This window comes from Lampetra fluviatilis, chromosome 33 (assembly GCF_964198595.1).
Source record: "Lampetra fluviatilis chromosome 33, kcLamFluv1.1, whole genome shotgun sequence".
Taxonomy (NCBI): Eukaryota; Metazoa; Chordata; class Hyperoartia; order Petromyzontiformes; family Petromyzontidae; genus Lampetra; species Lampetra fluviatilis.
Genome location: NC_136307.1, coordinates 9,551,734 through 9,564,710, shown reverse-complemented (window position 1 = coordinate 9,564,710; position 12,977 = coordinate 9,551,734). Strand labels below are relative to the sequence as shown.

General features: G+C 50.9%; 1 protein-coding gene across 1 annotated transcript; it reads left to right on the top strand.

The window, feature by feature from the left end:
* The first annotated feature begins 475 nt into the window (after positions 1-475).
* Positions 476-9,040, top strand: LOC144944044 (uncharacterized). The gene is made up of 4 exons (XM_078872069.1): positions 476-879; positions 2,575-2,703; positions 4,771-4,878; positions 5,406-9,040. Exons 1-4 carry the CDS (start codon positions 748-750, stop codon positions 6,132-6,134), a joined length of 1,098 nt encoding a protein of 365 aa, XP_078728195.1. The 5' UTR covers positions 476-747; the 3' UTR covers positions 6,135-9,040.
* Positions 9,041-12,977: the final 3,937 nt, after the last annotated feature.

Here is a 12,977-nt window from a genome sequence, read left to right as displayed (position 1 = left end):
GGATACGGAAAAGCCCCCCCACCCCACCCCACCATCACCACCGAACGACAACGACTCCTTATATGGGCATGTACGTCAGAGGAACTTTCCTCTCTCACACACACACACAACATGGCTGTACCATTATCGCTTTCGAAACAGGGGTGGGGTGGGATGTGTGTCTGTGTGAAGGCGCGAATCTCCAAACGACGCGTTCGCTTTGTGCTCCCCTGCACCGTGGGGGATGCACCAGTCGCGCCGTCGTTTCGTTGAAGTTCGAAGCGTTCAGCGTGGACATGGTCTACGCGAACGTAGCCGCTTGGTTCCGGGCGCGTTTTCTCACTTTCGCTTAAACACCCCCGCCGCTGTTGGTACAGCCCAGACTCGTCTGACGTCATCGCACACCAACCTCCCTTGACCCCGCCCAGCGCCCCCCCCCCTTCACCACCCAGAGCCTCCTATATAAGAGAGGCGCGGTCGCTTCCACTTCACTCGGTGCACGATAGACGCTCTCTGTTTAGGTTTGTTGTGGTGTCGTGAGCGGGCTCTGTCGTTCACAGGCGGAGGAGGAGTGGGGGGTGAGGAGGTGATTTGTCAGGGTTAGAGCTCGTAAGTGTGCCAACCACACTCTCCCCGCGTCAAGTGATTCGAATTTTCTGAGCCAGAAACAGCAACAGGGAGTGGGGGGAGTTAATAGCAAACACACGCAAGGCAACCTTTGCCGGGCACGCGTGAGACGGCAAGTTTTGTTTTGAGTTGCGCTGGGGAATGTACCAGGGGTCGAGCGAAGTTCCTGGACCCACTTCAAGCAGCAGAGACTCGAGGCAGCAGGGCACGGATGAGCATCGATACCCTTCGGCGGTCGGAATGGGTGGTCCCAATGTTGTCATCACGAGCCGGGTAAGACGTCTTTGAGATCTCGTTCAGTGATCGTCTTTTTTATCCTTATTCTTCTTATTCTGTCTCCAGGTCGTCGGTGTTTCTGTACTCGAATTTGTGTGTGTACTACAAGCACGTCTTGTCTGTATGCTACGAAGAGAAGGGTCGTTACCCGAAACGTCGCCCGTTGTATACTGTTTCAATGTGTCGGGGCAGTGTTATTGAATAGTGTTTGGGGGTTTTTGTTGTTGTTGTTGTTGGTTTTTAGGTGCCACTGCCAACGCAGTATCGCAACAAAACGTGTTCAGTTCGTGATGAAAGACATAGTCGGGTGAGGCGGCCTTCATCCAGCAGTGGATTTACCATGGCTGATGATGATATTAGTGGTGATGAATGGTAGTGGATGTGTAACGCTTCCCGTAACTGACTGAAATCGTAAAAAAAAACATCGACGCAAAACTCGCTACCTTAAAATAGACGTGCATCGTAGGCTAACGTTTCGGGCGATGGGCCTTATTTAGCGCCAGGAGATGCGCCGCATTAGCATGACTCATTGTGTCACTCGCAATGCTCTTAAATACACTCGTCACGTCAGCAGTTGCCGGAGGGCTCTCTTAATCGCAGCTTCAAAAAAACTTTGTTTATAACCTAAGGTGTCGTCTAACTCCTGTCAAAACACACGCAACACACGCGCACGTTATATAACGTTAGATGGGTGGGATGATCGCTTGGCAGAGGCGACTACCAGTAAACGTTTTACTAACTCCTCTGCGAGAGGCTTTTCCTACTTATGTCGGGTGTCACTTAAAAAAAAAACACAAGTGGTGTCGCTTTATCGGCCACGTCGCGGAGTGATGATGGTGTGTTTTCCTCGTAGCTTTGTTGACACACAGTATCTCTCACTCTCTCTCTGCTACTGCTGCTGGCCCAGTGCCGCTCAAGCTTTGCGCATAGTTGGAACATGCTCGAAGACGCGGCCGCCGATGTTTTCTGTGCTGTTGCTATTTCACTTGCGAGAAAACCCCCACGGCACCCAAGTTGAATCGTTCTCCCGCGGCAGAGGGACGAGCTCTCGCCAGTATTTAAAACACCGCGCTCACCGTTTCACGACAGTACTGGCAGTCACCACCACCACCACCGCCAAGACTCATCACGTCTTAGCCTGCCCGAGCGCAGTGAATTCGCTCGGCAGTTTTGGGGGGGGGTCTTCCTACCCCCTCCTCCTAGAGACACTCACTCGCTTATCGATAATTTAGGAATCGCCCACAGTGCGACCACTGCTACCACCGGTCCTGTCATTTACGTTTTGAGTGTTTATGTGCTTGATGGAAGTCTCTCTGCACGTCTGTGGGTCTCTGTGTGTGTGTCGATGGGTCGATTCGTAAATCAATGGGCATCTATGTGATTTTATGGGTGTCTGTGCGTCTATGGGTCTATCTGTGTGTCGATGGGTCTCTATTGTGTGTCGATGGGTCCGTGTGTGCGTCGATGAGCGTATACGTGAGTTTACGGGCATCTGCTCCTCGATGGGTATCTGTGTGTGTGTGTCATTGGGTCTCTATGCGTGTCGATGGATCTCTGTGTAACGATGGCTGTCTATGTAACGATGGGTATTTGTCCATCTGTTAACTCGCCCTCCCGTACAATAGAGAGATTATCCCTGCAATAACGGTTACCCCCCCCACCCTTCTCTCTTTCTGTCTGCTTTTCTCTTAGGGTTTCAGCAGCGGAGGCAGTGGCGACGCTGGCGCTTCTGGCTGGGCGCCCAGCAGTGGGGGTCGTAGGGGTGCACCCCCTTACAGCCGGGCCGGGAGGCGTGGGGGGCGGCCATCCAGGGATGAGATGGTAAGAGCGACTGACTCGCACGTGCTGCACGCATACAACTTGAAATGTTCACGACCGGGTCGTTCGCTCATTTCTTTAATTCAATGTGGGGTTTTTTTTTTTAGTAAAAACTCACCCCCACGTCGCAATGGTTGACGGTGTAAATACAACTAAGGTAGTCGTAGCTATAAAATGAAGACGCATGCAAAAAATAGCAAAATGAGAGGACGCATTCAAGGAAAAGCTAAAAGGAAAAAATGAGTCTTGCAGAGTTTCCTGAACTGTTTAGTGCAATGCCTCGACTGATCGATTTCACGTCGATTGTAAGAGTCCTTTATACCGGTTTCTTTAGTTGGTATGTGGCGTAACCCCGACGGTGCAGCCTCTGGAGGCCGCTAAATTCACGAAGGCGTTTTAATTGGAATCGCGATGTCCAGCACGCTCTCTTTGACTCTTGTCGTTTGCCGTTAGCCGTGGCCTCGGAGTCGAACCCAGATGGCCGGGTTCGTACTTCGTAGTGGGGTGCGCTAACCACTACGCCAACGCTCCCCATAGCAAACGCACACCTTCACACCTTCACATAAACATACGCAGCTACATGCATACAGTACAAAAGACAAAGATATCCCGTATAGCCTTGAACAAACTGCTGGGGCAAGTGCTGTTAGCGAGTAAAACCTACGAACTCCAGCGCAGTACACAGAGGCGGGGGTGGTTTGCCACACCTTTGTCTCCCCAGTGCTCCTATTTAGACACTGCTCATTTTAGGCTGAGTCGACCTAGGGGGTGGGCCAACACCGGTTCAGATATTCAACACCGCACACATAACGTGACATGGGCATTACAGTACAGAGGAGGGGCACCTTTTATTGCTGTAACCGCATCCTGGGCATAAGACGCACGCTTGTGTACAAACGTAACCCAGCCAGCCGTGACCGAGCCCCGTTTATTAGATCCGCAGATCAAACTGGATCGCCTGCTTGCCCCGACTTATTGTTTGACATCGCAAACAAACAAACACCGTGCCGCATACGACGCGGCGGTCGTGAATGGTCGTGAATGTAGAAGCGCCGCCGCTGTGCAACCGGTTAGTCATGCAGCGAGCCGTGGGCACGCTGGTAGCCCTGCGATCGACAGGAACTGTCGTTGGTAGATGGTGCCGCTTACACACGCAATCGTACCCGCGCCTCCGATTAGCACGGTCGGCTACGTACGGTGCGAAAGAAGTTCAACGTGCGTACGTACATTGTACGGCGAAGTGGTCCATCGGTAGCGTGTCCGCCCGCTTGTTGCAGAGGTTCGCGGTTCGAATCCAGCCCTGGTTAATACTGCGGTTGCACATCAACCCCAGAATACCGTCACGTGCCGGCACGTTTCCACCACCGCATCGGTTTTCGCCGCTGTGCCGTACGGCTGTCCGTCATGCGTGTCCGGGATGTCTGGCACTGTGTCGGACGTTTTGTCTGACGTTTCGATCTCCACATGCTGGGAGATTCTCCCAGGGTTTGAATTCTGGCAGACACGTGGAACGAAATGTTAGACGATATGCGGCACGTTCGAAAAACACATCGCTGTGGATTTAATTGTCCACCTATTGTGGACTAAGAAGGGCCGATGGGGAAACAGGTCTGGGACCTGACATAGGACGAACTGGTTCGGCCGTCAATGGCTGGGTCTCGGACCAAAGGCTTTTTCGATCGCTCTTTGTATTTATGTCTTGGCAGTAAATAAATAAATAAAACGCTTCTTTCCTGTAGTACATTGATGGAAGAGTTCCACGGTGGTCTGACAGTCATCACAGCAACCTGTCAAGCCAAACACATTTATGTCACTGTCTTGACAAATAAATACAATTTATCCGTCGTTATTGTTGTTGCAAATCAGCCAGTTGTGGCAGATCTCTGATTTGGCCACTTCACTGGCCAAGACTTGTCAAGCCGTTCGACCATTCGGCATTTGCCAACCGCCGAGCGGGACGCCGAGGTTGCGATCCGGGTCGTTGAAATCGACCTCGGTCAACGTGGCCCCAGCTGAAATTGTTCGCTAACCCCCGCCGCGTCGTCCGTCTCTCTCTCCCTTCTCACGCAGCTCAACCCGGAGGAGGAGGAGAGGAGGATTGTCCGTCGGGAACGCAACCGGCAGGCCGCTGCCAAGTGTCGGAACCGGCGACGGGAACTCACGGACCAGCTGGAGGAGGTGAGGAGGAGGTCTCTGCTGCTCGTAGCGTAGGCTGCCGCTGCGGCCTTTGTTGTTGAAGGCCTGGGGCCTCTCTCTGTCTCCCTCGTGCTCATTTAAGGCCGAGTCAACCTAGGTGAGGCACAGGTCAGATTCGTGTCCCAATCGAATCCGACGTTGTGTGTGTCAGTTAGTATCGTAGAGCAGAGTGCGAAGCGAGGAGTCCTTGAAAGAAGTCTTTATTTGCGTTACAACAAATATTACAAAAACACCATAAGAGTGTCAAGTATAGGTACGCTAAACAAATCACACGAAAAATGTATGTACAAATAAAACGAAACTCGTTTTTTATCTTGCCATGTGAAGCCCATTGCCCTATCAACTTAGTTTTCAGAAGCCACCTGGCCACAAATGATAGCTTAACGAAATTGATTCGTCATAATGAAAATGTATAGTAGCCAAATACTCTAAATAATGTAAGTGCTGGGGCAGGAAAGGGATTGCAAAACCCTAACCCGGACTCGCCCCCACCTTCGTTTTCCCCACAGGAGACGGCCGAACTCCTTCAGCAGCAGGAGCTGATCAAGTCCGAGGTGGACAAACTGCGCCAGGTGAAGGACCAGCTGGAGCTCGTCCTCGCGACACACGAGCACTCGTGCATGCTCGTGCCGTCACGGGACGACCAGAACGTTCCGTCGTCATCCCCCTCCTACCTGGCCGCGACCGCCTCCTCGTCAATGTCATCGTTGTCGGCATCTTCTGCGGCGGTGGTGGCAGCGATGGCAGTGGCACCTTTGGCCACCGTCCCCCAAGTCCCATCGATAACGGTGACATCATCGACATCGTCATCGTCGCTGCTGCCACAGCCCATCCCCTACTCCTTCGACGGGGCGTTCGCGACTCGGGCTGGCGGTGTGGCCACCACGCAACGGCAGCAGCAGCAGCAGCAGCAGCTGCGACTGCCCACGTCCTACATGGACGCGACGGCCAGTGAATTCGCAGCCTTCCCCGACCTGCTCGAGTGCCTCAACACGCCGGTGGTGACCACCACGCCGGGCGGGGGGGGCCCCCCCTCGCTCATGTTCACCTACCCCAGCGTAGCCGGGCCCGAGATGCAGACGGCTACCACCATGGCCGCCTCCACCGCCGCCGCCACCACCACCGGCACGTCGTGCTCAACCGCCTCCACCAGCTGCGGCTGGGCCCAGCGGCTGAGCAGCAGCAGCAGCAGCACCGACCTGGACGTGCTGCTGTCCCCCACGCTGCTGTCCCTCTGAGAAGAAGAGTGACGCGTGTGCGTGTACGTCTGTGTGCTTGCTGTCCACGTTGTGGGGAGCGGTAGCGTAGCGGTTAGCGCGCTGCGCTACGAACCCGTCGACCCGAGTTCGAATCCCACTCGCGGATAATCGACACCGGTGACGATTATCTGAACTAGTCCTGGGCCTCCTCTCCAAGGTCGACTCGGCCTCAAATGAGGACCTGGTGCGGTGTGTAAACAACGCCACTGGGGAGACAAAGGCGGCCGGGCGTGGTGTTGGTCACCCACTCCCTTGTTTACCGTGCCGGCCTTCATAGGTGCTCGCGAACAGCACTTGCCCCAACAGTGTGTTAAGGCTATAGGGGGGATCTATACGGGGCATTGTTGTCTTTGTTTGCCCACGTGTATCTGTCCCGTGGCCTTAAAGTGCACATGGCCTGGCACAAGCACTTAGTGGCGAACGGCGGTTGTTGTTGTCCACGTGGGCCATCTTAATTTGTGTACGATAACATCGACTAGGCGTACGGCGTTTGCGAGGTGTGCTCTTGGACAGCGTAAAAAAAAAAATCTTGATCGTCGTTCTCGCCATCGTAGTTTCTGCCGTGCTGATGGAATTGTCGTTGTTGTTGGCGTTTCGCTCACCGGGCTGCGGGGAGCTTCAGTAGCAATGTGTGCGCAGGGCGTCAACGTGACGGAGACGTAGCGGTGGAGACGATGGCAGCTTTCCGTTCGAGCTGCTTGCTCGGCTTTCGCAACATGTTTTATTTAGTTGTACAAGTTGGAGCGTCGTGAAGATGTGAATTTCCCAAAACTTTATTATTTCTTTCTTACATTGGGCACTTGGTTGAGAGGACGCTCCTGATATTTCTGCCAGCGCTCGAGGTTGTTTGTTGGCAGAGTGTTGCTCTTCAGATCCCCTGCACCGTCGTGTGGGTCCCAACGCAGTTGCACCGCCTGCGTACTCTGTTGGGCTACGCCGCCGTTGGCGATGATGCCGACGGAGGGTGTGTTCGTGATGGTGTTGCATTTTATTTATTTCGGCACGTTTGTCGTTCGTGCACTGTATACTGCCAGGTGCTGCTAGTGACGGTGCCTGTCGGTTTGTGTTCGAGCCTCGAGAGTTAATCGTTTGTGCTGAGCGCGCCTGTATTATCTTGGACTTGCAGTTACCTGCGTGGGCTCGCGTACCTGCGTAATTCTGGAGAGCTACCACCCGTAATATTTGAGTAACGGCAGCGAAATGCCTGCAGATATTTTACAGAGATTTTTATATATTCCCCCCCCCCTCATCACCCCCCCCCCAAAAAAAAACTACTTTAAACCAAAGATTTATTGCAGCTTGTTAGTATATATATGAAATATATATGTGCACGTGAACTTTATCAAAGAAAATAATATATTAGACATAAGAGAGAATATAAATTATATTTGAAAGGAAAAGATTTTACGTATACTATTTTATTATGCTACTGGTTGGCACGTAGTGTTGAACACTATTTGCCGCATGCTGTGATTACTGAAACCCGTGGAAAGAAAAATGCCCTTTTCTCACGGGTTTTGTCTTTAAGAGGGGACTGTCGGGACTGGCTGGAACCATTCGCGTTAAATGGCACATGGCAATTTGCCCCCCAAAGTCATCAGTTGGTGAAAGGCGTGTGGGAGGGGGGGGGATGCAATAAAATAACGAGTGAAGGGTGAACCAAACGCTTTAAAAAAAAAAAGGGGGGGGGGGCGCTTGGTTAGAGGCTGGGATGGGGGCATTAATTGGAGATTGATTTTTAGCTGGAAACTTTGACCCGGATAATGCATCCAGACCCGCGACACCATGTCCAGTATGAACCCCTCGCTGTGGCTACGAGCTACGTGCCACCACCTCTCAAAATTTGGTACCAGCGACTTGGGAAATATTTGGTGAGAAATGTCAGGCCTGGTCGGAGATTCGTAAGTGTTTGGTTCACTGGTGTGGTTAGTGGAGGTGTTTTGCGTCTGGATGGCGAGTTGGGTGGCAATAGGTACCCAGGGATCTAGCAAATTATTGTGTTACTTGTGTTCTCCGCTTTAAGTATTGTATAGTTTTGCATCGAACTTGGACCCATTTCTGTCAGAGAGGGCCCTTGCTTTTTAAACATCAGGCAGTTCACGTACCTGTCAACCCCTTATCAGTGCCTACCCTATTACAGACCTTATTGGTCACCCCGTGCCCTTATAAATTTCAACGTTCATCCTACAAAGTGCCATCACGTGGGAGACACAAATAGACCCGTATTTCAACGGCTGTACGCTGTCTGGACCTGATCTCAATTTCCCTGTACAAGAATGCAGGTAGACCGTATGTATGGGTTGACAGGTATGAGTTCACCAGCATTTGGCTTAATTTGCTTATATTAAACCAATGCTGCTGAAAAGACGCACTCCCAACAGGGCTGTATGGTCAATGGGATGTTAAATATATATACACAAAGTACTTTAATATTTATTTCATGCGGAGAGGATATATGGTAAGGAGATATGAAACGTCTGCCCAGTTATTTCAAAGCCTATGTCCTGGCCAATTTCAGTTGCCCACTCGCCCGGCTGCCCCGACGATGACCATTGGCCCCAAGTATCCATGCGAATTGCCGTGTGATCACGGGAGTTTCCTGTGCGCGCCAACTGCCCCGACGATAAGTGACACCGACTGTAAGCTGTTGAGCGATGTAGCAGATGAGTCATTGCTGGCCCGCGTGTAGTTTACAATTTGCTCCGAGGCCAAGGCCAGTTGACACGGTATCGTGATCTATTTAATATATATTTTTTTGTGAGCATAAGCTTTCGTAAGAGTGAAGGCATATATTTGAAGAAGAGCATTATTTTTGTACCACGTTATACGGATATATAGTATTGTCTTCGTCTGATGAAATAAACAATGTTATTTGTAAAACTTTACCGGATGCCCCCTGGTGTTTTTTCACCGTCATTGCCGTAATGCTCGTCATTCCTCCAGGGTTTTTCATGCTGTGACATTCCACCAGTACCACAGGAACGTGAAGGCAGGATGTGATGATGATGGCGAGCATGATGATCATCTGCATCATTAAACACCTCCTTTGAAAGCTGCATCCCTGTGCCGGAGGAAGTGCTGATGATGGAGCCACTGGGAGGCATGTTCCAGTTACTAAAAGCCGAACTTGAATTTGACCAAGTAACGCCAACTGAGCTATTCGCATCTTTTTTAGAAGCGACCTGGCCACAAATGATAGCTCAACGAAGTGGCTAGTAATTTGGAAATTTACAGCCGCCACGTACTCGAAACGCATGTTTCTGAATGTGTGGAGGGGAAAACCGGAGGTCCCGGGGAAATGTTCACGCGACCACGGAGAGAGAGCCATACAATCTCTAAATAAACAGCAGGCGTCCGCCTCGGGATGGAACCCCCCACGACCTTCTGTATCTCAGGCGAGGGAGTTAACATCTCCCTCAGGTGAGCACTTCATCACATTCCAGCACGGGGCATCGCCTGACAATGGGAAACCCCGGGGTGGACTTTGTAGCCTCGGGAACATAGGGTGGAGCGGTGGCGCAGTGGTTAACGCGCTGCATCCCCTGAATGCTGCCACCTGAGTTCAATTCCCGGTCACGACTAACGCCGGTAGTCGAGTCATATCTGAACCGTTCCTGGAATTCCCCTCTTCAATAACCAGCAATAAGCCAGGGCGGTGAAGTATGGTCAACACAACCTACGTGACCAAACGGCATGGGGAGGTCTTCATCCAGCCGCGGATTCATCGAGGGACCGTACGACAATACGAAACATCCACCACGCGTGCCGACAGTGGGTCAAAGGGCTTGCTTGGTTCGCGCTGGGGGGAAAAAAAACTCTAAATCAAAACATGACTCGGCCAAAGGCAAGCTGCATTGCGCAATACCAGGGAGAGGCTGCGTCGTCGTCGGCTCCACGTGGCTTTTACGACGCGGTGACCACGTGAAATAAACAAATAAATGAACAAACAAACGGATGCAGTTAATTTCCAATACCGTACAGGAAAGCATGGATGAATCAGTCTCAATTATATTGTTTCCATGAGCGTCCAGCATTGCGATGTTTGGACAGTTTTTTCCTTACAGAACAAGATTGTTCATTTACCCGCAGCGAAAGTTGAAAGAATGGGCCAAGTTTCCTGAATCTCTCCGCGTCTGTCCACCCGGCAGTTATAAATGGGCACAACCACGGTGACTCGATCGGCAGAACGCGTATGATGGTGGTGGTGGGGTAAATTGTGGGTACCCCAAACGCGCGGAACAACGTGCCAAAAATACTCCCCAGAGCTCCGTCTCGAGTCATACAATAGCCGTGGTTCGCCACTAAGTGGCGGTGACGTCCCCACGGCGCTTGTGCCAAGCTAGGTGCACGCCTATAGGGTGAAGGCCCTTCCACCAGCAGTGCCGTCAGCAGGTGATTGCACTGCTGCGCTTTAAAAGCTGCACCTAACATCAGTGGCGAGGGAAACCTCACCGAGTCTCAAGATCCACTTTTTTTCAGGAGGGACCTGCCACATTCGGATATTTGGCCAATTCCTCGCATTTTGGAGGAAACGCGACTTATCGTTATCATCATCAGCCATGATCAATCTACTACTGGACTAATGCCTCTCCACGCCGCCTAAATCTCCCGCGATCATGCGATGTCCATGATTGAAAATCTAAGGAGTCGATTTCATCGCTCGATCTCCAAACTGAAAATAATCTTTGGACGGCATTCCATCTCCTTGGCTGTCATTCCGCCGGTATTCTTGTTTGTCCGCCCATCACCCGTTCCAGTGACGTGTCCTAACCCAAGCAGACCCACTTAATTTCAATGATCTCATGAACCAGCGTATCACGTTCTCTATAATCCGCGTGTTAAAACTGGAATCCCAACAGACGATCTGTACGTTTCGTTTTTTGTGACTTATACTCCCAATATGTTGCACTCCTATCGGCTTTTGTATTCTCTGTTGTTGTAACTTTCTGACCCGCCCCTGCTGGATATCTGTGAAAAAGAGCTTCATAGCTCATCGGATTCCTCCAGGAATAAATATTATGATTTTGATACACCCCCATCGCGGGACATTGATGTGAATATAACACTCAAAAGCTTCAAAATAGGGACACCACAACGGGCTCAAGAACCTACTTGCTGTACCGCCACAGCTGTCAGCATGATGCGGGTTTGGAAGTCAAACGCTCTTTGCATGATCCACCCACCACGCCTTCGAGAGAGATGGCTGCGTGATGAATCACGGGCATGCGCTGCTACCACGCCCGGATATTGAGATTCCAGATTTCTGCCGCTTACATCAGCGAGTGGGCAACGCAACGCAGCGGATTTGGGACGGTCGCATCTTGTGATGCCGCGTACGTGGTTTTAACCACGTGACACGTGGAGGGTAAACGCGGACATCATAATCTTTAAAAAAAAAATCTGAATCTATATTTAGACTGGAAGAATACGACGAGGCGATGCGCTCTTTATCACGTGCCCTGGAGCACATTAAGGGGAAGTGAAACTTTCAGGGAAGTTGACAAGGGTCATCCGTTTAGTACGTACGCATGGAGGGGGGAGGGGGGTTAACCTAAATGCGTACACTTGCGTATGGGGGGTCTACTGGCAATGTGCGTACGCATAGGACACGGGAGGGGGGGGGTGAAGCCTCGATAATAATTTGTCTACATTGGACTTCAAATGAGTTAGATAGTCCGGCGGTGGACTATCTGTTTGTTTAAACACGTTAATATTATTAATCCTAGATCGTTTCTGCGTGTATTAAATATCGGTCGTTCTATAGGATTGCAGGCGTCGTACGCAGGTGGGGTGGGGGGTGTAAAAAGTCCGCGTGCCTACAGGGAGGAGGGGAGGGGTCAATTGTTGACAGATGTTTGCGTACCTACTCAATGGATGGCGCCCAAGAACGCAAGGTAGCATCGACAGAGAGCGGCACGCGTACAATGACACCACAGCAGCAAGACGAACACGTGGATTAGAGAGCCATACGCAGCTTTACATAGATTTATTTTAACACGTTTTATTGTCTTAATAAATGTGTCAAGAACACTTTAGGCCCTTAAAGGAAACATAACATTTGACGTTTCGGGCCATGGCCCTTCTTCATAGCACACGAGATATAACATTGGTCTTCGTCCAGCAGTGGATAGAGACCGTGATGGTGAAATCAATTTTAGAGACGCGTGCTGGGGGATGACACGGAGAGACGGGGGGAGGCGCTGAACTTGATGTTAAATCTAGATTTGAAGCTTTCGTGACTGCAAGTATTCATATTCTTAGGTTTTTTCGGTAAAGTCACGTAGGTAAAACATTAAAATGAAAATTAATAAAAGTAAAATAAAAATCACGACGTTTCGGAGGCAGGTGGAACCGTCACAGCAAGCGTGCTGTGACGGTTCCACCTGAAGACGGAAGCTTGTGTTGCCTCCGAAACGTCGTGATTTTTATTTTACTTTTATTCATTTTGATGTTAACTACCTCGCCTGGTATACAGTAAGTCATGGTGAGTTCGATCCCGACCCTGACGCCGGCTGTATATTTTGAGTTCGCGTCTCTCTCGCTCTCTCTCCCCGTGATCGCGTGGATTTTTGTATCCGGCTACCCCGGTTTTTCCCCCTCCACATTTAGAATCAACATCACGCGTCTGAGAGTATTTGGGTTGCTGCAATACATGTCCACGTGATAAGCCACTTCGTTGAGATGTTATTCTGTGGCCAGGTCGCTTCTAGAAACTGAGCTGCAACAGATCAAGTGGGGCCTTGCCTGTGGGGGAAAAAAACCCCCACATAGTTTAGTTTCGTGTTCATACCTGTCAGCCCATAATCAGTGCCCGCCTTATTA